We start from the raw sequence: 22,617 nt of genomic DNA on the forward strand, positions 1-22,617 counted from the left end.
AAAAAAATTGGATCATCAAAGTTGGGCCCGTACACATTCACTAGCGTCAATGGTATGGAGTTTAATATTCCACTTACTATTACATATCTGCCCCTCAGGTCAGCGATAGTTTGTGTGTGAATAAATGGTATGTTTTTTTATTAGGATTGCGACACCTCTAGTTTTAGTACTACAATTCGACTGTTAGACCTGAGATGCCAAGGAGGGACAAAGCACTTTCGCTGCTGTTTTCTTAATGTGCATTTCTTGGAGAAAACAAATATCAGCTTTGAGTGTACGAAGATGTGCATACACCTTCCCTCTCTTCTGTGGACAATTCATCCCCCGTACATTCCAGCTGACAAGTTTAGTCTCACCAATGCTGTGCACATGCGATTTAAATGTCATATCTGCTATTTAACAAAAAAAATATGCTATATGCTTGTGGCATAACACAAACTGTAACTCGAACAAATAGATGTGCTGTAACAACCCCTTGAGAAACACAAAAAACCCTCCCAAAAATAAAAACACACCAGGAGTAGTACTTCCATCCCCCTAACCTAGAGTCAAAGCTATACACAAGAGCCGACACATGGCCCGGAATAGCGAGATAACTACCCATTACTCACTAAGCACGGGAGAAACACCTCTTCACAAATACACTATGAAATATAAAAATAAACAATAACAATCAGTCCTCACCCACATCTTAGTGTGAGCTTATTTTTCAGTTCCTCATACGCTGAACATAACAAATGAAGCCACTATCAATCAACGACGAATCCAGTAACCTAGCGTTAATCCGTTTTTAGGTTGATACAGTGTCCGAGTGCCAATCTTTAACTTCTCAGCTTAGGAACTCCTCCGCTACGGCTGCAGTGCTGAATGTACAGGTGATATTGCTAACTGTAACCACAATCCTCACTGGATACCGGAATCCACACCTAATTTTCCTGGCTTTGCATTTCTCCTTAATGTGCTGAAAATCCTGATGTTTCCTCATGATAGCCGAGATTAAATCCGGGTAAATGAACACTGGGCGCCCGTCATATAGCAGTGGAGCTCTCTCCTGGCCAACTGTAGCACCAGCTCTTTAACCTGGTGGTGGTGTAGCCTCGCAATAATAGCCCTTGGCCTACCATTTATAGCAAGTGCTAGGCTCTGGTGGGCACGGTCCACTTCAATTGGCTGGTGGAAATGTTCTTCCCCCAGCAACTTCGGAAGCAACGTGGCTACAAATTCCGTCGGCTTATTGCTTTCGGCTTTCTCCTGAACCCCGATAATGTGAATGTCTCGACGGCGAGACCGAACTTCAAGGTCATCCACCTTAGCCTGTAGCTGCGTGTTTTGGGATATTAGGCTATCAAGCTGCCTCTCTAACTCTTCGATTCGCCTCTCATACGACTCGGTGGTATCCTCCATTAAACAAACACGCTTACTGACTTCGGTTAGAGCCGCTGTTAGGTTCATGATTGACTTATTATGCTCTGCATGTCTCCCGTCTACCAAACTGTACAGTTTGTTTACCGCCACAAGGACTTCTTCAATGGTAGCTGGGACCGGGGCGCTAGCAGCATTAACTTTAGCTTCTCTTGGGCCCGCTAACTTCGCGGAGCCCTTGCCAGAATCTTCTTCTCCTGCGTCCATTTCTTGTTTCTTCCCTTTACCTGGCTTCGTCATTTCGTTCAGCCTGTTACAGCTCACTTCAGTCACTTAAAAAATAAGAATTAACTGCTATTTGGGTGAGGCAAAAGGTGAAGGTAGGCGCAGCTCCCGGGACACACGTCTACTCCATACCAAGACCCCACGTGACCCCCCCCGTACAACTTTAACATAACATTCCAACTCCTGTACTCAATACTCCGATTTATGAAAGCCAGTGTGCCATAAGCTCTCTTTATAATCATCTACCTGTGACACTACTTTCAAGGAATTACTTTTTTTTTATCATTTACATCTCTAATATCCTGTGTGAGATCATCCTTATCCAGTAGCACTCACAGTTACAGTGGTGAAATGTTTTGAGAGGATGATCATGGCTAGAATCAGCTCCTGCCTCAGCAAGGACCTGGACCCACTGCAGTTTGTCTATCGCCACAATAGATCTATGGCAGAAGTAATCACAATGGCTCTTCTCACAACCTTAGATCACCTATGTCAGGATGCTGTTCATTGACTACAGCTCAGGGTTGAACACCATCATTCCCACAGTCCTGATTAATAAGCTACAGAACCTGGGCCTCTGTACCTCTCTCTGCAATTGGATCCTTGACTTCATAACCAGACGACCACAATCTGTGTGGATTGGTAATATTATCTCCTCCTCACTGACAATCAATGAGTGGTGCCTCAGAAAGGTGGACCCCCATCACCCAGAACATGCCTTCTTCTCATTGTTACTGTCAGGTAAAAAGTACAGAACCCTGAAGGCACACACTCAGTGATTCAGGAACAGCTTCTTCCCCTCTGCCATCCAATTCCTATGTGGACATTGAACCCATGAACACTACCTCACTTTTTATATTATTTCTGTTTTTGTACTACTTTTAATTTAACAAATTTAAGTTAACAGATTTCACAACATATGCCTGTGATAATACAACTGATTCTGATTCTATCATTACCTCTGCCGTTTGGAGGACTACTAACAGATAGCCCAATTAACCAGAATCTATTGTAATAAATATTATAGAATAGAGTTATAGAGTCACAGAACACTACAGCACAGAAACAGGCCCGTTTGCCCATCTAGTGCCTGCCAAACCATTAATCTTCTTAGTCCCAACATTTACACCCAGACCAGAGCCCTCCACACCCTTCTTTCTCAGCATATTCTCAGGCACTCTTACACATAATCACTCTCCAGCTATATTTCCATAATAGCATTTATATTGTATCTGTTATCATCTATTTGTGCTGCTAGGCCACCCGTCATATTACAATCACTTTGCACATTCAGATATAGCACTATTAGACTTATTGCTTTAACATTTCCAATGTGGATCATTTCCCAGATCTCATCAGCCATCTTTCTGTGAAGGCAGGCATCAATGATAAAATGCCCAGTGTTCTATCAGAGCCCTTGGAAAAGGCCAAGATACCAAATCCAAAAACAAAGCCCACCATCTGACCTGCTCTCCGGCATGCTTCAAAAACAGAACATACCTCAACAGTGAAATACCATCGCAAGGTGCCATTATGGCAATCCAAGCTCATGAAGCAAAATAATTTTTATAATGCTTACAAATTTCAGAGGAACTATCACACACACAGTTGTTGTTCCTCTCCGTGCCTTGTGGCACATCAGGCAGCTATCTTGCCCTTTTTTTTGGCATTTGTTTGTTTTGTTTATGAAGCTGAGCTGCTGGCTCTTTGCTGAACTCAGCATAGATGGAAAGCGTGCAAGGAGCCAGCCAGATTCAAACCCTTGACCACGCGCTTCAAAGTCTGGTGTGGATGTTACTACACCATTGGTCAGCTAAGGCATAAAGTTACAAAGACATTATTACAGTGATCTATAATATTATAGAAGTATTCAGTTCATGCACTTAAAAAGCATAAAAATTGAATTTGAATGACTGATTGTAGCAAAGACTATTCTACCCATGATGACAACTTGGTGACAACACAAAATCTACTCACAAGCATCTTTAATTCTGTCACTACCCGAATAATTCTTTTAGCAATTTAAGTATTAGAGTTTAAAAAAATATTTCTCTGCATTTCAATTGTGTGTTAAGTACTTAATTAGTTGCAAAGTGTATTGGGCTGTCCTAAGTTATAAAAGGCACACCATCTTGCTGAAATGTTGATTATGGTTAGTTCCTGGTAATAGTTTCACATTAGGTTGAGACTGTTCAGAACCCAAACAATGGAGATAGAAATAGGTGTGGACTCTGTTAAATTATACCACATCCAATCCCTAACTATAAAGGCAGCAACTAGCAGAGCTACAAGACCATTTCTGGTGCGCTTGTTTAAGACTTCGGAAGGTGATATTAATCTCGAACTGTGTCTGAAAGGCTGGTTGTGACGAGAACATTTGGACTGTCATTTGAAGACCTCCCATGAAACTTGTACTCCTGACACTCTGATCATAATTCCACAATCCATGCCCTACCCAGATCCCAGTTTAATTGAAACAACACTGCCAGTTGCACCTTTAGTTGCTAAAGCCTCCTGAATGCTGGAAACTCCTCAGCTTTATACATCTCTCTAACTTCTTTTCAAGCTTTTCTCAATGATTTATTGGGACAGGTGGCAGAGGGGTTAATTTTGTTTGATAACACTCCTGGAGAGAGACACTTTACACACTGCACTTAGTTGAAGGCACATTAAGAAAGCAAGTTGAAATGACACACGCCAGAAGCCGAAAGAGGAAGGTTGTAGAGCAGAATTCAGCAGACACAGAGACTATATGTCCCAAACAGAAGTAATATTGTGGGGACTGCAGGGTGTCTCAGTACTTGAGGTCAATGAAACAACTCAGACTGCTGACAGTAGAGGACCTGGACAACCCATGTTCAATTGCAGATCTATTGCCAGTGAACAATTAAGATGAACGATGAGAAGTAGTGTTGCACAGATGTCAGTTGACCAGTTATCTGATCAATTTTGCTTGTACTCTCATCACCTTTCCTTCCCATAATATTCTACCTCAGAGAACAAAGCAAATCCAGTAAAAATAACAGGATAGTATTTCAACGGCACTGATTATAAAGGCAATTTAACCCTTTATGTCTTTTGCAAACACTCTCCAACAATACAAGGTGACAAAAATTCACAGCAAAATCTTGTGTGAAGAGCATCTCCCATTGGGCAACAGCTATTATGAACAGTCTAACAACGGCATTTTGTCACACACTCAATAAAATTGGTCAATCATATTTCAGCTGACATTATCACAACCAACTACTTTAAAAATATTGCTGAACTTGCCAAGGTTGGTAACCATGCACAAATCCCACAGTTGTTCATTCACTACTGTAAGAAAAAACAAATTATGATATGTCCTACCTTCTGGCTATATAGTAAAACACGGGATTTCCTGTTTTTGATGTTCCAGCCTGATAAAAGATGTTAAGTGTCTTTAAAGCTTTGAACTCTTCCTTTTCATGTACTTGATGCCTGGAAAAAAAACGTTTCATTATAACCAGAGTCCTCAAAGTATCTGGGCTGCGAGTGTTTATGACTTAACTGAGGGAAGAATCTTTCCCATTAGAAATCCTCCGATACCTGCCTGTACCTTTGGGAAGTAAAGGTACTGTATAATTATACTACATGGAGATATACTGAGCCATTTAGTCCAGGGATAAATATTTACTCGGATTTTAAAATTAAATAGTTTTTTTTAAACATAGATTGGGTGCAGATGTTAACATTCAGGTGTTGGCTAAATACTTCAACCCTTTGATAAGTAACGTGAAGCTATTCAACTACAGCCTCCAACAGGACCACAATCTTGCCTTAGGGTTTGGAGGCTTGCACCTCAATGACTCGGAGAACTATATGTTGGCTGGAGTCAGGACTTAATACTTTAACTCTTGGTAGGGTCACTCAGGCCAAAGGGCAGGGGCCAGACTAAAAGTGGTCCACCAGTCCCCCAGGTTCAGAGGTTCAGCTCAGGGCTAACAACCCTGACTGGTCAAAAAAAATTGTGATGGAAACAGCAATGAAGAATCCTTTATCTGTATGCAATGGTATTCCTGAGTCTCCACCTGGGATTTGCATGACTGACAGGAGTGAAAACTGAGAGGAAGCTACTGGCACGATGAAGGCAGCTCTGAGCACCACCAGATGGCCAAAGACAACAGAGATGCACCTTCATTGATGCCCTTAACGCTAGTGGCATAACAGGCAATAACTAACAAAATATTTAATTACAAAACTTCCTGTTTCTATACTTCTGAAAATACATTTATAGCACCTCAAAGTTCAAAGTAAATTTATTATCAAAGTACATATACATTACCATATTAAGATTCACATTCTTGCAGGCATTTATAGGAAAAATAAAGAAATATAATTGAATTTACAAGAAACCATACATAAACTAAGACTGATAAGCAACACCGCTTACCTGGTCATAAACTCCTCAAACTTGGAGCTGGTGAGGTTTAGACTGGACCAGTGAGTGTCAGCAACAGGTTTGTGCTCAGGAGGGCCCAGATAGGCTAACAAGGTAGCCATCTTGTCAAACGGTCTTCTCCCTACTGCTTTGTGATCCCTGAGGTCATTGGATGATAAAAGTCATCTTTTGACTTTATTGAAATAAAAATCGACATTAAATTACATTCAGTTTTGCATTAAAAGATTCAAGGATTAGACTAGTGCTTGTGATATTCCTTGTCAGAATGGCAGCATGCTATTTATCATACATGCAAAATATTCAGAAGTGTATTGATACTATAAAAATGTTCAAATGTACTATGTTTCATGGATTCTGTTACTTTTGTGATAAATACTTAAAACAAAAAAGATATTACATTATGCAACTGAGTGAATTTCCCCCTAAGGAATTTTTTAATTATAAATCCTGATGTAATTGTAAAAATAATTATGATTTTTTTTTGCAAATTACTTCCATTTTTCTTTAGCTATCTCACTGTAGCATCCCACACACACATCACTATTTACATCATTGTGCATTTAGACCAGGGATTCTCAATCCTGGGTGCATAGACCCCTGTTAATGGTAGGACTGTATGGTATAAAAAAGGTTGGGCACCTCTGACTTAGACAGACATAATTTCGGGTTTAGGTATTTACAATAAAATAATTTAATATTTGGAATGACAGTACCATACTGTCCAAGAAATATTTGCGTTCAGTTATTTTTGAGTTCGAATCTGGCATTAGCTAAAGGCTATGTTTGGCTGGAGAATCAGCATACAAAGTTGTCTAACATTCTGAATTAACTTTTGCAAACTATCTGTTGCACTGGAATTCAAGTGTGGGCATTAAATTTGCATTCACCACAGGGAGAAGAAAGTTCAGTGAATGTCAGTGTTTTAGCATGAGGATCACACGTACCTGTTACTAGAAAGATACTGCCCTATTTTCTCCTGATTGTTCCACAGCAACCTATGCAAAGCAAGAACGTTCCCATCACTGATGAACGAAAGACTGTGATTGACTGTGTCACTGGCTGGGCAGTCAGATGCAATGTCCAGGAAAAACCTTCCAGAAGGAAATACAGTGAGGGAAACGTGGTGGAGAGAAAAGAAATGCATTAGAAATATTCTGAAAGGCATCATATCAAAATATATACCTAAACTGAAAGACAAACTTATAGATCATGTACATAAATGGGTTCCCAATCATGACTTGTAAAGAACAGGGTGGTCACCACACAGCTCAATGCAACACAGATAAATTGCTGGAGGAATTCAGCAGGTCAGGCAGCATCTATGGAAGAGAATAAATGTCTAATGTTTATTAAGTATAAATTTATAAACTTTAATCCTTTCCATTTCTGCTGCCTGACTTGCTGAGCTCCCCCAGCATTTTGTGTGTGTTGCTCTGGATTCCCATCACCTGCATAACCTTTTCTGTTTACCAGACAGTCTATCAGGTTTGCACAAGGCTTTGCTTGTGCAAGTCTCCCAATTTCAATACCATTTATATTCTTTATTCTTTGCCCACAGAGTCGGTCTTTCCTTCAGCAAAAAAAGGAAAAATTCCAGTTAATGTGCTTGTTGGTTCTGCACTTCACAATTAACATTTTGACAAGGGTTGTTGAAAATTCCAGATTTCTTAACACTAACTGACGTGTGCTTTAATGTATCCCAAGGACTTACTGTGCCTGCTTTTTGCTTTGTACATGTGAAGAAATTCCTGAAAAAAAACTGAAATTTTCACTTTTGCCTAATTTTCTCTTTGGAAATGATGATTAAATTCAGAAAAAAATATACAATCATGGAAGCTTACTTCCCTAAAACACTGACTTGGAAATATGCAATATAGCAATAAGGAAGCAAGAATATAGTCCCATTTCCTACAAAGTATAGCATTTAAGCTGTAGGTGTGATTCCTCATTCCCTACAATACATTGTTCTATCTTTTAAGCATTATCTACCTGGATGAAGCAGCTTCTCCTGAATTTCAGATTGGTATTTTTAACATGACCACAAGTTCAGGTCTTGCCTCCAAATAGAAAACTTTCCAAGTTACCTTACCAAGAATACAAGAGACTCTGCAGATGCTGGAAGTCCAGAGCAATGCACACAAAATGCTGGAAGGACTCAGCAGGTCAGGCAGCATCTATGAAGGAGAATAAACAGTCGATATTTCAGGCCAAGACGTTTCATCAAGACCAGATGAAGTGTCTCGGCTCGAAACATTGCTTTCTTATTCCCTTCCATAGACATTGCCTTGTCTTACGAAGTTTGCTTTCAGCAATATGTTTACAATTCTTTCAGAAGAAAAAAGATCAACAGCCCAATGGAACAACAAGTAAAATTCATTATTAGAGTACATACATGTCACCACATACAACCCTGAGATTCTTTTTCTGAGGGCATACTTAGCAAATCTATAGAACAGTAACTGTAAACAAACTGTGCAAATGCAGATATAAATGAATAGCAATAAATAACAAGCATGAAATAACAACATAATAGAGTCCTTAAATGAGTGTAGCTATCCCCTTTTGTTCCAGCGCCTGATGGTTGAGGAGTAGTAACTGCACTTGAACCTGTTGGTGCAAGTCCTGAGGAACTTGTACCTTCTACCTGATGGCAGCAGCAATAAAAGAGCATGGCCTGGGTGGTGAGGATCTCTGATGATGGATGCTGCTTTTGTACAGCAACGTTTCATGTAGATATGCTCAATGGTTGGGAGGATTTTACCTGTGATGTACTAGGCTGGATCCACCACGTTTTGTAGGATTTTCTGCACAAAGGCACAGCTATTGCCATACCAGGCCATAAAGCAGCCAGTCAGCACATTTTCTACCACACTTCTATAGAAGTTTGCCAAGGTTTTCGATGATATGCCTAAGCTCCACAAACTCCTGAGGAAGCAGAAGCGTTGCGCTTTCTTCGCAATTATATTTATATGATGGGTCCAGGACAGGTCCTCTGAGATAGTGACACCCAGGAATTTAAAGTTACTGACCCTCTTCACCTCTGATGCTCCGATGATTACTGGCTCTAGGACCTCTGGTTTCCCTCTCCTGGTCTACAAACAGTTCCTTGGCCTTATTGACATTGAGTGAGAGGTTGTTATCACACCACTCAGCCAAGTTTTCAATCTCCCTCCTGTATGTTGATTCGAATCCCCCCTGTGATACAGCCCACAACAGTTATGTTATCAGAAAACTTATATATGGTATTGGAGCTGTCTATAGCCACACAATCACAGGTGTAAAGCGAGTAGAGCAGGGGGCTAAATGCGCATCCCTGCAGTGCTCCTGTACTGATGGAGATTGTGGAGGAGATGTTTTTGCCTATCTAACTGACCGGGGTCTACAAGTGAGGAATTACGCAAGTGGGTATTAAGGAGCTCATTCTAAGTCCAAGATGTTTGTGAAAACAGTATTTGAGTACCACAAAAGAAAACTGGAGATCTTAAGAAACATAGTTCAGCTGCTCTGCTGAAATTTATGAAATAGCTTCCAAGAATTAAATATGTTGCTTAAAACTATTGAAGCTAAACAAAAGGGTGCAGTTAGGGACACATATCAATTCTGGGGAAATCTGCATTCAACCTTTGATTTAAAATAAAGGATTACATCTTCATTAATTGCATTAAAAGAGCTCTAAAACTACATGCATAATACATACATGTATCCCTGCTGTTTCACAATCATCATCATCATGTGCTGTGTCGTATGATGTGGGCAATCATGGTCTTCAGACCATGATTGTTCTTGGCAAATTTTCTACACAAGTGGTTTGCCATTGCTGCCTTCTGGGCAATGTCTTTAGTGGTAATCCCAGCCATTATCAACACTCTTCAGAGATTGCCTGGCGTCAGTGGTTGCATAACCAGGACCTGTACGACTATCCACCACCTGCTCCTATGGCTTCACGTGACCCTGATCGGGGAGCTAAGAAGGTGCTATACCTTGCCCATAGGTGACCTACAGGCTATAGAGGTTAGCAGCGCCTTACTCCTCCTTTGGTAGAGACATACAGTATCTCCACCCCACAACCCTTTTTCACAATATCATATTCAAACAGAGTAAAAATAAAGTCATACATCTGAAAATACATTTTAATTTAAGAAGAAGAAGAAAGCCCTTAACTCCGAGTGAAGTCATCGGGATGCCGTCATGATGGCAATTTTTTTAGCAGGCTTTCTTATTTTTACGAGGCCGAGTTGCTAGCTCGACGCTCAACCCAGCACAGATGGAAAGCGTGCAAGGGCGCCGGCTGGATTCAAACTCGGGAGCCTTCGCTCCGAAGTCCAGCGCTGATGCCACTATGCCACCAGCCAGCTACATTTTAATTTAGCCATACAGTAAATTCAAAAATTCATAGTTACCTGCGGGCTGCATCGAAGTTGTTTTTGACAAAATCATTAAATGGCCTCATATGTTCTTCTTTTGTAAACAGGACATGATTTGCAATGCTTTGTAGAATCTGGTTAAAAAGCAGAATTTTTATGCTCATTAATGACAACTGATTCTAAAGACAGGGAGTTACCATAAACTTGCCCTGATCTGCCATCATGCCATCAAAATTTACATTTAAGATCAGCCAAGAAGGCGTGGGTTTCCTTCAGATACTCCCCCACCCCCCCTTTCCTTGCACAATCCAAAGATGTGCAGGCTAGTAGACTAGTTGGCCCTGCAAATTGCTTCCAATGTGTAGGTGAAAAGTGGAAGCTGGCGAGAGTTGATTGGAATGCGAGGAGGATGAAATGGGATTCATGTCCGATTAGTAACAATGAGTGCTTGATGGTCGGTATACACTCAATGGTCTGAAAAGTCTGTTTCAATGCCATATGACTGTAGGAGACATTGAATTCTTGACAGGTGACTGAGCTAACATTCTGCACTCCCAACTGTTCAGTGTGCTTTATGCTATTGCAAGGTCACATTAGAATGTGTATGTTAAAAGCCTTTTATTTCTCTTTAGATCACTCTCCATGTTTAGCACCTGAAAAGCAATTGTCCTTCTTGTCGCCCAAGATGAGGCTTAATTTCTTATCAGTCTGTGGATTGGGAGAAGTTTAAACAGTCATCATGGCAATTACTCCCCAGCTAACCCCTCTACAGCTCTCGGACTGAATGCCTTAGCTTACTTGCTGACAATTATTCGCAACACAATCTTCCATCCCTCAGTCTGACACACCAACTCCCACAACTCAAGCTGCTTGGCCCCAAACTGACAGGACCTGCTTTCAGATGCTTTGATCTGGTTGACTGTGAATGGGCCAGATTTCAATGTTATGCACAAGCAGACCTGATACAGGAGGTCCAAATGGCCAGCTTTGCAGATGTATGAGATGGAAGAGGATGCTATATCTCCAGTGCGGGTACACCAAAAGTATTTGTACTTACAGTACAGGTTTCAGGAATGTTAGCTTTTGCAAACTATTCTTCCCTAAATCCAGAACAATGACTGTTTACTTAATAGACCAATTCCTGATTTCCCATTTCCCAGTTTGGAGGCCAACTCCTAATTGGACCCAGAAATTCTCCATATGTTAAAACTATTACCTTGGACATTAACTTCAATCCCCGTTCAATTCTTGGTGGAGGCTTCTTATCAAGAATCCCTGCTTCATATGGAGATACTATAGCAGGGTTGATGAATCTTAAGAACATAGCACTTCCGACAGCACCTATGCTGTTCTGGGGAAAACGCTGGCTGACAACCTGCAAGAAGGAAAACAGCAGAGACAAAAACAAAATGTTTTGTTAGCCACAGTTAAAATCTAATTTGTTCTCCTCATTGAACACATTTGAAAGAAATAATATCCTGGTGATGTTTATACAGGTTGCCCCCAGGTTAAGACAAGACTCCATTCTTGTGAACTGTTCATAACCTGAGCAGTTTGCAAGTCAGAGAATGGGTCCTGAACCAGGTTTCCACGTGGCAGAAGATACTTGCAGCCCATAGCAGCCGGGAACTCCATCCTGCCGGAACCCCAAGTACTTGATCTTATATGTCGGAGATGTACCTAAGTCAGGAATCTGTAAGCTGAGGAAGATCTATAGCAATAAAAAATATACACCTATTAAATGAGATCTAAATGGTCCCTAACCTTACCATACAGGATAATGTGAAGGAGTTGATTAAAATGTAGACTTCACATTATTTCCCCAAATGTAATCGTCAGATTCAGTTTCATCTTGAGGCAAGTCCGAGACAGATTTTAAAATGAATTAACTAAGTTCTCATTCTCTGTTTATAATCAAGTCTCATGTCCTGTATTCATTACCTTTTTTGATTTTGCCTCCATGTTACACTTCAACTCATCTGACTGACTGCAATTTTGTCCTATCGTCTTTGGAAAAAAATACAAGGAACAAGAAAAATATCCATCTTTGATCTTGAGAGCACCTGCAAGTTTAGAATTTTGCATAGCTGTGATTCATTCCACTGGAATTCCACGAGGACAAAAGGATGCTAAGAGGTAGCTACCTAACAAGGATTAATTAACTTCAAGGATGAACAAGAAGTCAGGTTTGAGCAGCGCTGAAATCTCAGAGGGTTATGAGGATATGAGACAGCACAGAGACAGAAAGACAAGAACTTGGTGGGATTTTATGAAGACCAGAAACTTCAAAATCAGGAGCTATTTAACTAAGTGCCTGTGTGGATGAGCAAGCACATAGATATTGGATGAATGGAACTTGGTGGAATTTTTGAATATCTTCCGGTTTATCAAGAGTAGCATGGAACAGATGGACTGAAGGTTTCAGAAAGAGATAGACTAAAGCAGAACAGTTACGTAATGATACCAGAGGAATCAAAAGACAGTTTTCAAAATGACATAGATGTGGGTCAATAGATCACCAATTTAGATCAAGTATGAAACCAAAGTTTGTGAACAATTTGCTTTGGTTTCATGGTTGCCAGGGACAGAAATGGAGGTAAGGAGTAGACATTGACAGGAACTAAAGACACTGGCTTTGCTCAACTTTCTAACACAGTGTTGAGTTCAAGGTCTTAAAAATGCAGAATGTCTCTGAAGTGCAATGACAGACCAATACAACAATACCAACCTTACTCCAATTCCACTACTGTATGCATGTAGATACATTTGTTGTAGAGCAGAAGAAAGGAAATAATGTTAAGTATATCACCAAGGACTTTAGCAAATTTCTCCAGATGCCATGGAGAGCATTTTGATTGGTTACATCACCATCTGGTGTGGAGGGGCCGCTGTACAGAACGAGAAAAGGCTGCAGAGGGTTGTAAACTCAGCCAGCTCCATCGTGGGCACTGGCCACCCCTGCATCGACGACATCTTCAAAAGGTGATGGCTCAAAAAGGCTGCACCATCATTAAGCACCCCCACACCCCAGGACATGTCCTCTTCTTATTACTACCACCAGAGAGGAGGTACAGGAGCCTGAAGACACACACTCAATACTTTCGGAAAAGCTTCTTCCCCTCCACCATCTGCATCCTGAACAGACAATGACCCCATGAATACTACCTCACTATTTATAGTCTCTTTTCGAAATATCCAATTTATTTAAATACCTAAATATTTAAATTTACTGAAGTATTTTTTAAAACATTGAATTTTTTTAATTTACCTAATATTTATATACTGATTACTCTTTAAGGGAGTAGCTTATTAGGCAGTTTCTAAAGGCATTGAAGAGAGAATGTCACACACCTAAGAATCACCCCTGTTTTTATTGTTGCTTTTATAATTACTATGTACATTTTTTACTCTGTAAGTTCACATAAACAAGGAATGTCATTGCACCTTACTGTATATGACAATAAACTAAACAGAAGTCATTGGCAAGGATTTATTTTTATTAAGGACAAAAGTGAAACAAATCTTATTCCCCTTAATGCAATAGTTACCATTAAGATTATTACATGAATCTGGAATAAGGAATTTATTTTGCACTTTCCAATTGCATCTGTAGCTTTACTCATAACTACAGATCATTACTCTAGGTTCTGGATTAGTAATCAAACACCAGAATATCTACTTCTACCAATTACTTGCTTTAAGTTAACATCTGGTACAGAGACAGAAAATTATCCTTTCTCGCTTTCAAGAAAACTGAACAAACAGTGAGATTTATATTTTGCTGTAACTGCCATATCCGCTTGATCACATCGAGGTTTCGAGCATGTGGGAAATTAACTGTTCAACTCTCCCTCAATGTCTTCACTGAGAATGGAATTCTGAAGCTACAAAGATGAGCGCCGCAGTGTAGTTAGACACCACTAAACTCTAGTAGTAAATATCCCCATTTCCAATATAACCAAAAATCATGCATGTTTTTAGTACCCATATAGTCAGATTCATTTTTTATCACATGCACATCAAAAACATACAGTGAAATGTGTTGTTTGTGTTAACAACCAACACAACCTAAGTATGTGCTGAGAGGGGGGCAGCAGCCTGCAAGAGTCACCACCCATTCTGGCACCCACCTAGCTTATAGGCATACAGTGCATGGTGACACATGGGGTCTCTGCATTATTTTTGTCTGAGATAAACAAAACAATCGATTAAAGACATCTGAATCAGACAGGCATCATTCATTGTCCAGCTGCCCAAACATTGTGAACAAGGATCTCAAAACACCAGTAAAATCTCAGTAAAAAAAAATCCTTGCAATAAAAATGGGATTGCTTGTTAAGATGCCATAAAATGCTTGCAATGTAGAAAATGAACATGTAGTTGATGAGTTGAAAATTCCGTCATCCAGTGACCGGATATGTGTGAATAAGCATGAGAACAAACACAGCCCTGTGATGTTAGTAAAGGACTATTCATATCACATGGAAAGATAGATTAAAGATCTAGAAAGAAATTCAAAAACATTAATTCTTTGGATTTCTTGTCTCTCTGACTCCCATTCTGTCACTAAAATGCATTCATATTCTTCTGTCAGTTTAAATCAAGAATTTAACTTCCTCTGCCTTTTCAGGGACTTGGCATTTGTTAAACTTCTACTGATTACATTCACGCTGACATTTGCCAAGTGCCAGGAAGGTGCAGAAATTAAAAAGAACACCTCTTTGATTCCTTCCCCTTTCACTGTGGGCTCACTGTAAATCAGTGGGTCAGCACTCGCACACTAATCAGAAGGTTGAAGGTTCACGTCCCATTCCTGAGATTTGGTATGTACCAAACAGTAGAAAATCTCTACAGACATACCATGGAGCATAATCTGGCTGGATGCACCACCACCTGGTGTGGAGGCTGTAATGCACAGGATCAAAAAAAGCTGCAGAAGCTTGTAGAATCAGCCAGCTCCATCTTGGACACTGGACACCCAGACACTGAGGAGGTCAAAGAAGACCATAATTCATCTAAAGGTGATCCAGTAAGAAGCTGACATCCATCATGAAGGACCTGCACTTCCCAGGACATGCCCTCTTCTCATTAGTACCATTGGGGAGGAGATACAGAAGACTAAAGACACATACTCAACGTTTTAGCATCAGCTTCTTCCCCTCTCCCATCAGATTTCTGAACGGTCCATGAACCTGACCTCACTACTTTGTGCACTACATATTAATTTACATTTTCTTTTTGAATCTCATAATAATTTTTTATATGTTGCACTGTGCTGCTGTCACAAAACAACAAATTTCATGACATCTGTCATTCATAATAAACCTGATTCTGATTTGAGCACAAAATTCAAGCTGACTCCACCCCCACCCCCACAGCACAAAAAGGTGCTATTTGTCAAACCAAGACCCACTTGCTTACTCCTGGGATGAAGCATTTCACACATGAGCAGGGGTAGCTCTCAATTAATATGACCAAAATAGATTGGATGGGTGTTGCATTTGTGACATCTCCCTTGTGCACATATTGGCTGCTGGGAGAATAACTCTTACATCACTTGGATTATGTAAATGTTATGTAAAAGTGACTTTACTTCAAAGGTATTCACTGGCGACGTAGTAGATCAAGACATTAATGATTGCAAATAAAGTGGCGACAGACGAGAGACTGCAGATGCTAGACGTGTGGATCATTACACAAAAAATGCTGGGGGACTCATCAGGCCAGGCAGCATCTCTGGAGGGAGATGAAAAATTATCAACACTTATTATCCATTCCTGATTGCACTTCAAGGGAGTAACTAGTTAAGTCATTTCTAAGGTTGTTCTTCTATTCCATGGATGTCTGCAAAGAGTAAGAATTTCAGGTTGTATACTGTATACATTCTCTGATATTAAATGGAACCATTGAAGGAAATTAAAGACAGAATGTCACACACCTAAAAATTGCCACTATATTTATTATTGTTCATATTATTACCATGGATGTGGTTCACACTGTGAGCTTCAGGCAAGAAAGGAGCGTCATTGCACCTTACTGCGTATCAAGAATGATTAATACATAAGAATAGTACAGCACCATATGGGCCACAATATTGTGCTGATCTATAGAATCTTACTCCATGTTCAATCTAACCTTCATTTCTACACAGCCCTTAAACTTCCATTCATCTTACATTCATGTGCATATCCACGAGCCTCTAAAACATCTCTATTGCATCAGCTGCTAGTACCATTACTGGAAGTGTGTTTCAAGCACCACCACTCTCTTTGTAAAATAACCTACCTCTGACATCTCCCCTAATCTCTTCCCTGTTATGTTATTTTTTAAAAGAAACAAGCAAACACTAGGTTGGTATTCTAAGAATTTTGCTTTAAAATCTAAGGAGCAAAATTTTCTTTTATAAGGTTATCTGGCTAAAAAGACTGAAATAAATAGAAGCAATAGATTTAGCTAATTGTCTGCCATTTAATACCTCATCCAAAAAAAATCCCTCCATGAGAATGCAACGCCAAAATGTCAGCCACAATTTACAGTATGTTTGTTGTGCAGTTTGAACACCCATCCTGCCGACTGAAAGAAACTGCACCATTAAATGAATTCAACTAATACCTTATTGTATTACTTGGAGACCACAGTCAGCGCGGATCGGAAATAACATCTCCTTCTCGCTGACAATCAATACATCACACCTCAAGGATGCACTGCTGTATTGACTCTACACTCATGAATGTGTGGATCGAATTTATAGATGATACATCTTCTATAAATTCACCAATGACACAACTGTTGTTGGCATAATGTCAGATGGTGACAAGGAGGTATAGAGGAGTGAGATAGATCAGCTGGTTCAGTGGTATCGCAGCAACGACCTAGCACACAACGTCAGAAAGACCAAGGAATTTATTGTGGACCTCAGGAAAGCGAAGTTGGGAGAACACACAGCAGTTCTCATCAAGGGGTCAGTGGTGGAAAGGGTGAGCAGCTTGAAGCTCCTGAGCATCACATCTCAGAGGATCTATCCTGGGCCCAATATACTGATGCAGTCATGAAGAAGGCACATCATTGGCTATACTTCATTAGGAATTTCAAATGTGGCGTGTCACCAACAACTCTAGCAAATCTCTACGATGCACTATGAGTAGTATTCTGAGGGGTTGCATCACCGTCTGGAATGGGTGGAGGGCACTGCATAAGATCGACAAAAGCTGCAGAAAGTTGTAGACTCAGCCAACTCCATCATAGAAACATAGAAACATAGAAAATAGGTGCAGGAGTAGGCCATTCGGCCCTTCGAGCCTGCACCGCCATTTATTATGATCATGGCTGATCATCCAACTCAGAACACCGCCCCAGCCTTCCCTCCATATCCCCTGACCCCCGTAGCCACAAGGGCCATATCTAACTCCCTCTTAAATATAGCCAGTGAACTGGCCTCAACTGTTTCCTGTGGCAGAGAATTCCACAGATTCACCACTCTCTGTGTGAAGAAGTTTTTCCTAATCTCGGTCCTAAAAGGCTTCCCCTCTATCCTCAAACTATCATGGGCACAAACCTCCCCACTACTGAGGACATCTTCCAAATGCGGTGTCTCACGAACGTGCTATCATCATTAGGGATCCTTACCATCCAGGGCATGTCTTGTTTTTTCACTACAATCAAGGAAACAGTACAGGAGCAGAAGACCCACACTCAATGTTTAAGGAACAACTTCTTCTCAGACCCCATTAGATTTCTGAATAGTCCATGAACGCTACCTTACTATTCAGTTTTTTTGAGCTATTTATGTAATTTGTTTTGTATTGCACTGTACCGCTGCCAGAAAACAACAAATTTCATGACCTGTGTCAGTGATAATAAACCTGATTTTGATTTTACTTGAGAAAATGTTTGGTAGCTGAAAATGGATAACAGAATAACAAAACTAATGTTTTTCCAAGCTAATTTCACAAAGAGGAAACAAACCATTTCTGCTGCTATGATTCAAAGAAACGGAACGTTACAAGCTTGTGCTTCTTAAAAACTAGATAAACTAGTGGCATAATTAACACATTTCTGACATGCAGTGTCCTACTATAACTGTTTAGGGTCTCTTAATATAGAAACCATGCCTCTTAACTGAAAGACTATTACTATTAGAAGGGCGATGAGAGAGAGAAACAAGGAAGAAATAAAGATTGCAGATTAATATTACTGAGAAATATACTTAAAGATGGAGTAGCTGAACAGCTTCTAAGTTTACATTTGAGCAGAGATGTACAACATGTATTTACAGTGTGGATCATGGCTGACAGTTCCAAATTGGTATTTTGAAAGGTGATTCAAGTCCAGACAGGAGAAATCTAAGGACACTGTTTACATGGATTTCCAGAGAATACTTAATCAAGATCATCAAAAGAGAAAGATAAAGATGAAGCAAGTTCATGAAAGCAAATTATTGACCTGACCAAAAATATTTACTGGTAGCAGACAGATTTGATGCAGTAAGAGCGACTCAAATTGGCAAGCTACAGAACGTGTTGGAGGAGCAAATATACCTACATTTATAATGACATCAGTGATAGTATAGAAAAACATGGATCCACGTTCTTCTGACACAGAGATAAATGGTAGTTTTAGCAGCACAGACTGAACCAATAAAGTTTGAGGTTTCAACATTAGTCAATGTAGGCAAATTAGATGTAACAAAATACTTTCCAAATGGGTAGATGGTAGAAGAGTGGATAGCAAAAGTAATATCATAAACAGGTAATGATAGTGAAGCAAAAGACAGTAAGTGCACCTGTATTTATATCCAGAGAACTAGAGTTCAATTGTGTAGAAGTTAGGTTATAGCTGTACAAAGTTACAGTAGGATACAAAAAGGTAAGCAGAACAGTTTTACACACATTTTACCAAGGACATACTTGCCTTGGAGTGACTAAAGGATGAATTCAGCAGAATTACCAAAACTAGTATTGTGCAATGGATCCCACCCGCTGCCAAAGATTACTGGTATTGAAGGTTACCCATGGTACAGGGCCTTCACTGGCTTTACATATAAAATGTTACAAATTCCTCTTGATCAGATGCAACTTTATGATAACATGTTTTAAATGTTCTACAATGATTCACGAGTATTACAATATCAACTCATTGCTACTTAACGGCATATGTTCAGCATGATCTGCAGCTGTCAAGCAATCCACATACCCTTGATCTTATGTAAATATACACTTCAGTCATATGAAACAGCTGCAATGTAATATTCCTTAGGACCCCTGAGTTTAAAAAAAACACATCATTATTTGAAACGTTACCAATGTCAAGAGGCAAAGTTTATTGCAACATGGGATACCTGTACATAGGTTAACCAGGTTACAAGCAAGGATGCAGTTTTAGCCAGAGTGCTCAGAAACGCGTTCGGCACCTCCTTAAGAAAAAAGCTGAAATAAACAAGCTAATTAATTAGGTGCCGCCCAGGGTGATTTGAGGGTACGTCCACACTACGCCGGATAATTTTGAAAACAAAGCCTTTTCTCTTCGTTTTGCCCTCCCGTCCACACTGAGCCGGCGTTTTCAGCCCCCGAAAACGGAAATTTTCGAAAACACTCTCCAGAATGAATAAATCTGAAAACACTTAATATCCGGCGTAGTGTGTACGGGGTAACCGAAGAGATTTTAAAACGCTGTCATGACAACACCACAACAACAATGCTTTTTTTCTGCTTCTGCTTGGTACTGCGCAAGCTGTTATAAAGCGCAGTCGGTGTGAACGGCGTGAGAGTTAAATTGTAAAGTGAGCTTTTTTGACTATTTAAAAACGATGTCATGACGTGCCGGAACAGATGTTAGTTGTTCTCTTGAATGCCACCACCTAACAATTTCAGAACAGGCGGACGAGACTGAAGCCAGTTGACCCATAGCTTACTGAATAAATAAGTATACTCACTTCGCCCTGTTTTCTGTCCTTGCTTGTATGAAGGTGGTTTACCTATTTATGCAAGTACTTCTCTTACAATAGATGTGTAACAGTTTAATGTAACATTGTATGGAAATACAAGATAACGCTGATGCAGACATGTTTTATACAGTACATTTAACAAGGTGCTTTATTAGTGTAATAGAGTTAGTCAGTTTTTCAATGTTCGTCGGCAGCTGGCTCATACTGTCCGTGAACTCCCTGTCGGTTGCCTCCATACGCTCCAGTATTTTTTTTTAAGTTTTAAGTCCTTCTGTGCGAGAGCCAAGAGCAATTCCTTTGAAGTTTTTCTACTCTGTAACTGGACAAACACGCACGAAGTATATCGTTTCCTCTTCGCTTGTTTTCTGTGTGTCCTGCGCATGCCCAGTAGGAGGAGATTTGCTGAAATATCCGTCTAATGTGGACGGAGATATTTTGAAAAACGCTTAGTGTGGACGCCTGTTGTTTTTACTCGAAACTGGCATTTTCAAAATTATCCGGCGTAGTGTGGACGTAGCCTGAGTCTCTCAGAAACTGCTGATCTCCTGGGATTTTTACGCACAACATACTCTGGAGTTTACAAAGAATGGTGCCAAAAGCAAAACAAATCCAGCGAGTGGCTGTTCTGTGAGCGAAAACATCTTATTAAATCCACTCACTGGACTTTTTTTTGTTTTTGGCACCATTCTTTGTAAACTCCAGAGTATATCGTGCGTAAAAATCCCAGGAGATCAGCAGTTTCTGAGAGACTCAAATCACCCCAGGCAGCACCTAATTAATTAGCTTATTTATTTTGGCTTTTTTCTTAAAGAGGTGCCAAACGCGTTTCAGAGCGCTCCGGCTAAAACTGCACCCCTGGTTATAAGTACCCAACTCATGGGATATCCACATATACAGTGCCTTGAAAAAGTATTCAACCCTCACTCCCTGTTTGCATTAGTGAGTTTTATAGCCAGGGACTTTGATCAATTTAACTGGGAATTTTTATTTGTGAATAACATGATCCTTTTGTTATAGTAGAGTCCAAAAAATTGTAAAGCATGAAAAACTGGAAATTCAAAACCTGAAATGTCAGCAGTTCAAAAGTACTCATCCCCCTTTGCTCAGTACTTGGTTGAACCACCTCTCAGTACAGCCACATAATCTATTTGGGTATGTCTCTATATAGGCATTGTACAACATGATGGAGAAGATCTGCCCATTCCTCCTTGCAAAATTGCTCAAGCTGTGGCAGGTTAGTTAAGGAGTGGCAGCAGACAGCAATCTTGAGGTCTTGCTAGAGATATTCAATTAGATTAAGGTCAGGACGCCAACTGGGCCACTCAAGGATATCAACTTTCTTCATTTGAAGCCACTCCATGGTTGCTCTGGCAGTGTGCTTTGGGTCGTTGTCCTGCTGAAAGATGAACTTCCTCCTCATTTTAAGCTCTCTGGCAGAAGTTAGAAGGTTTTTATCCAGGATCTGTCTGTATTTAGCAGCATTCATCTTCCCATCAATCCTGATCACATTTCCAGTCCCTGCTGCTGAAAAGAATCCCCGTAGTATGATGCTACCTCCACCATACTTCAGAGCAGGGCGGGTGTTACTTGGCTAATACACAGTATCAGATTTACGCCACACGTATCAGTTAGTGTTGAAGCCAAAACGTTCCACTTGTGTCTCATCTGAGCACAAAACTTTCTTCCATGAGCAGGGTGGATGGAACCCTTTATGTTGTTACAAGCCCTTTTCCGGCAACTTTCTGCATATACGTCCTTAATGATGGGTAGGTTGGTGCCAGTGATGCGTTCAGCAGCTTTGACTACTGGCTGTGGAGCTTTCCTGTCCTCCGCAGGGCCATTTCTGTACCACGCAGTGTTGCAGCAAGTTAGGATGCTCTCTACTGTGCATCTGTGGAATGACTTGAGCATAGACTTGAATAGTCCAGCTCTCTTCTGCCTCCTCAGAAAATAGAGGCATTGGTGAGCTTTCGTGATAGTGTAGGATGTGTTCTGGGATCATGAGAAGTTGTGCTTGATGTGCACTCCCAGAAGTTTGAAACTGCTTGCATTTCCCACTGCTGTGCTGCCGATATAAAAGGGGTATGAGTTATCCTGAAGTCAATACCCATCTCCTTTGCCTTGTTGACATTGAGGACGGAGATCTTCTGTCTATCATCACCTCCCAGTCTTCCTCAATTGGTGAATTTAACACCCCACCAATGAAAACACATATGAAAGAAACATCAAGGGCACACAAT

General features: G+C 40.3%; 1 protein-coding gene across 7 annotated transcripts in view; it reads right to left on the minus strand.

Annotated features, from left to right (window-relative positions):
* The window catches only part of nf1a (neurofibromin 1a), a 374,121-nt gene that overhangs the window by 161,255 nt on the left and 190,249 nt on the right, over positions 1 to 22,617 (minus strand). For all 7 annotated transcript variants that reach the window (XM_072243431.1, XM_072243433.1, XM_072243435.1 and 4 more), the window contains 5 exons: positions 11,651 to 11,809; positions 10,471 to 10,568; positions 7,015 to 7,161; positions 6,062 to 6,208; positions 4,999 to 5,109 (listed from right to left, as the gene is read on the minus strand). In XM_072243431.1, coding sequence (XP_072099532.1) covers positions 4,999 to 5,109; positions 6,062 to 6,208; positions 7,015 to 7,161; positions 10,471 to 10,568; positions 11,651 to 11,809 — 662 coding nt within the window. The remainder of the gene's footprint in view (positions 1 to 4,998; positions 5,110 to 6,061; positions 6,209 to 7,014; positions 7,162 to 10,470; positions 10,569 to 11,650; positions 11,810 to 22,617) is intronic.

This window comes from Mobula birostris, chromosome 25 (assembly GCF_030028105.1).
Source record: "Mobula birostris isolate sMobBir1 chromosome 25, sMobBir1.hap1, whole genome shotgun sequence".
In the NCBI taxonomy this organism is placed as follows: Eukaryota; Metazoa; Chordata; class Chondrichthyes; order Myliobatiformes; family Myliobatidae; genus Mobula; species Mobula birostris.